General features: G+C 57.7%; 1 protein-coding gene across 1 annotated transcript in view; it reads left to right on the top strand.

Annotated features, from left to right (window-relative positions):
* PRTN3 (proteinase 3) overlaps nucleotides 1–1727 on the top strand; it is a 9185-nt gene extending 7458 nt beyond the window's left edge. Inside the window, exons 4-5 of the mRNA XM_010844649.1 lie at nucleotides 859–1089; nucleotides 1446–1727. Coding sequence (XP_010842951.1) covers nucleotides 859–1089; nucleotides 1446–1616 — 402 coding nt within the window. The 3' untranslated portion in view covers nucleotides 1617–1727. The remainder of the gene's footprint in view (nucleotides 1–858; nucleotides 1090–1445) is intronic.
* Nucleotides 1728–3822: the final 2095 nt, after the last annotated feature.

Below are 3822 nucleotides of genomic sequence, written 5' to 3'. Positions count from 1 at the left end.
TAAGAAAAACCCACCTGCAATGCAGGAGATGCAAGAAATGAGAGTTCAGTCCCTGGGTCTGGAAGATCCCCTGGAGGAGGGCATGGCAACCCACTCCAGTACTCTTGCCTGGAGAATCCCATGGATGGAGAAGCCTGGCGGGCTACAGTCCATGGGGTCACAAAGAGTTGGCATGACTGAAGCGACTGGACACCCACAGCTTTGGCACCAGCCTCCCCTCCTCAGGGAGGCCTCCCCTAGTCTGTCCCTGTGTCACCTGAGTGATGCCCCCCAACTCACTGTTCAGGATGAGGCTCTACTTCCCTTGACTGTGCCACTTGCCCTCCTCTTCTCAGCCCTTCCTGGCCCAAAGATCAGCTCCCAGAGCAGAGACGTAGTGTCCCTAGGTCTTAGCCAGGATCAAGCATACAGTTGGGTGACTTCCCTGGTGGTCGAGTGGCAAGACTCTGTGCTCCCAATGCAGGGGCCCTGGGTTCGATCCCTGGTCAGGGAACTAGATCCCATATGCCCTAACAAACAGTTTGCATGCTGCAACTAAGAAGACCCAACACAGTCAAATAAATAGTTAAAAAAAAAAGCATACAGTTGGTGCTCAATAAGTGCTTTGTATGTGAATGAACACCACAGTGACCAGTGCTACAAACAGGTGGCTCACGGCCTCAAGGAAGGTTAAACTGAGCCCTTGTGAGTTTGGAGGGTGATCAGGACAGCCTCCCTTGAGGAGGTGACCCTTGAGCCAGGCAGAGGGAACAGCATGTGCGAAAGCCAGGAGGAGGCACTTTGGGATAATGGTCTGTGGGTGGATGTGGGTCTGGAGGCAGGAGCTCACTGCCTCCCCACCCCCGCCCTCTGCCGTAGTTGGACCAGCCGGCCACCCTCAACACCCATGTAGCTGTGGCTCAGCTCCCCCAGCAGGCCCAGCCACTGCCCCATGGCACCCAGTGCCTGGCTATGGGCTGGGGCCGCCTGGGCACCCTCGAGCCGCTGCCCCAGGTCCTACAGGAGCTCAATGTCACCGTGGTCACCTTCCTGTGCCGGCCACAGAACGTGTGCACCTACGTGCCCCGACGCAGCGCTGGCATCTGCTTTGTAAGTATCGGCGGCTCTGGCGCAGGGACCGCAGGAACCGCCCCAGGAGGGAGGGTGGGAAGCGGGGACCCAGCTCTGCCTTCTCCTTCCTGAGCAGCTGCTGCACCTCCACCTCCCCATCTGGAAGGTGGGCACACGAAGGTGATGTGGCCTTTGTGGGTCTGGGGGCTCATCCATCCGGAGGCCCCTCGAGTGGGTGACCAACTCCCACTCTGTGGCCACACCCATCTCCCTGTCTCACTGGAGTGCCTTCAGTGAGAAGGGGGAGCATTTCACCCCTGCTCGGCCCCTTCCCCAGGCAGCCTCGTCTGGCTGCTGGCCTGGCCTGAGGGATGGACCAATCTGCCCCTCCACAGGGGGACTCCGGGGGCCCCTTAATCTGTAATGGGGTACTCCATGGCGTGGACTCCTTCGTGATCCGGGGATGTGCCACTGGCCAGTACCCCGACTTCTTTGCTCGCGTCTCCCTCTATGTGGACTGGATCAACTCCGTGCTGAGCAGCGTGGGGGGCAAGGACAGCCCCTGAGGCCCCCAGAACCCCTGCAGGCGCTGTGGACAGAGGCCTGTGTCTGTGTCTGTGCCCCCTCTCCCCCTCCCTGGCAGCCCCACCTGTGCCGTCAATAAAAGCTGAACCACCTCCCTGGCTCCTGTGTGTCCTTCCCAAGGGCGATGTCGGGGAGAGTGGGTCAGGTTCCTCAGTGTCTGGGTCCTGAAACCCCAAACTCGAGGTGGGGGTGAGAACAAAGGCCTGGAGGTCAGATAAGGGCCCAGGTCACCATGGATCCCACTCCCCAGATGCCCACAACCCTGCCTGTGTGACCCTGGGCAAGTGGCTGCCCCTCTCTGTGCCTCTGTTTCCTCATCTGGAAAATGGAGTCACCCCACACATTTCCAAGTGTCCAAGGAGCCCCACTCTGGCTCTGGGGGCTGGGGGTGTCCTGTCCAGTTCTGTGTGTATTAGTTAGTTGCTCAATCATGTCCGACTCTTTGTGAGTCCATGGACTGCAGTCTGCCAGGCTCCTCTGCCCACGAAATTCTCCAGGCAGGAATTCTGGAGTACGTAGCCATTCCCTTCTCCAGGGGATTCTCCTGACCCAGGGATCAAGCCCGGGACTCCTGCATTGCAGGCAGATTCTTTACTGTCTGAGCCACCAGGGAAGCCCTTTCATCAACATGGCCTCTTGACTAAGCCATCACAACCTGGGGTGCCCAGGGCCTGTGGGGCTCCTGAACAAGTCAGGGGCCAGTATAGGGCTATCAGGAAAGCTTCCTGGAGGAGGTGGCAATGCCTGAGCTGACTCCCAGTGGAGGAATAGGAACAAAAGAAGGGTTGTGCAGACAAGGCACAGACCAGGCAAGGGCCCTACATCAGAAGTAGCTTGGGGATGTGGGGAACAGCAAGGCCAACTGAGTTGGGGAGGGAGAGCAGGTCAGGGAAGGGCAGGGCTGGAGCACACACGGCCACCAGATGACCTGGGGTCTAGAGGAGGAGCCTGAGGCAAGGCAGAGGTAGGGGTCACGGGCCAGCCATGGAGAGGGCAGGTGGCCATGGCAATGCAGCAACGGAGGCTCAGAGAGAGGAGCCAACCTGCTCTGGGCACACACCAGTGTTGGAAGGCAGCTCTTTGGTTATTGATTTACTCTGCTGCCACCTGGTGGAGGCACACAAATTCAAGCTGGAGCCAGAATCCCCTCAGGCCAGCTGCCTTTTTAACTGTTTCACAACTCAGCTGACCACCCCAGTGGAGGAGCTGAAGCTGGTTTGTAGCAGCAGCAGGAGCGAGCCTGCGCTGAGACCTGGGGCAAGGCCGGAATTCTGGGAAACCCCCGCTGATAAACGTCAGGGGAGGGCCGGGAATTCCCCCCCACAGCTCCCACAGGCTCACGGCAGGGAAGTGGTTTCTATAAAAAGCCCAGAGGGACCTCTCCCGCCACACTGGGGACAAATGAGGTTTGCTGGAGGGCATGTTGGACTGAGCCCATTGATGGGAACCGAAAGACCCAGAAAAAAACAGCCCCGGGTGTTTTCTATTTTCTATGAGCTCCAGCACATGAGTGTGCGTGTGGTGTGTGTGTGTGTGTGTGTGTGTGTGTGTATGTTTGATGAGTCAGAGGAAAGTTCTGCACAAAAAGGATTAGCTCCAAGGAGGGGAGGAGAGAACACAGGCCTGGGAGCTGGGGCTGACTTCTGGAGGTTGACAAGGCTGTTGACATTCAGGGGAGGACCAAGCCACAGGAATTATAAACAGGATGCCGCGGAGAAGCGACCCAGGGAGGGGGCTGGCCGGGAGAGCAGGGCGGCCCCCAACAACACAGGATCCCCTGGCCTCCAGAGCAGCATTGTCCTGTGAGATGCTCCACGTGGCATCACTACTCTGATGGGAACCAGAACACCCCCAAGAGAATCGTCACCATACCCTCTGGGAGAGGGTTAATGGTTAACAAACCCTCAAGGACAGCACTTTCTTATCTAAGAACTTCACACAAGTTCATTCATTTAATCCGTGGGACAATCTCGTGAGATGGGAACCTACAGCTTCCATTTTACAGATGAGGAAACTGAGGCTTGGAGAGGGCCTGAAGTCACAGAGGGCAAGTCCCCTGGAGTCCACAAGTTTAGCCATCGTGACCTGCGAGGATGTAGCATGCAGGTGGTCCTCAAAAGATCTAACTTTGTTTAAGCCTCCTCCATTCTCCCCACCCCCTCTGGAAACTGGGTTATGTATACAGCA

The sequence above is a fragment of the Bison bison genome, unplaced genomic scaffold (assembly GCF_000754665.1).
Source record: "Bison bison bison isolate TAMUID 2011002044 unplaced genomic scaffold, Bison_UMD1.0 scf7180017864203, whole genome shotgun sequence".
NCBI classification, from domain to species: domain Eukaryota; kingdom Metazoa; phylum Chordata; class Mammalia; order Artiodactyla; family Bovidae; genus Bison; species Bison bison.
The sequence above is the reverse complement of the archived record's forward strand: the minus strand, read 5'-3'. Positions and strand labels throughout refer to the sequence as shown.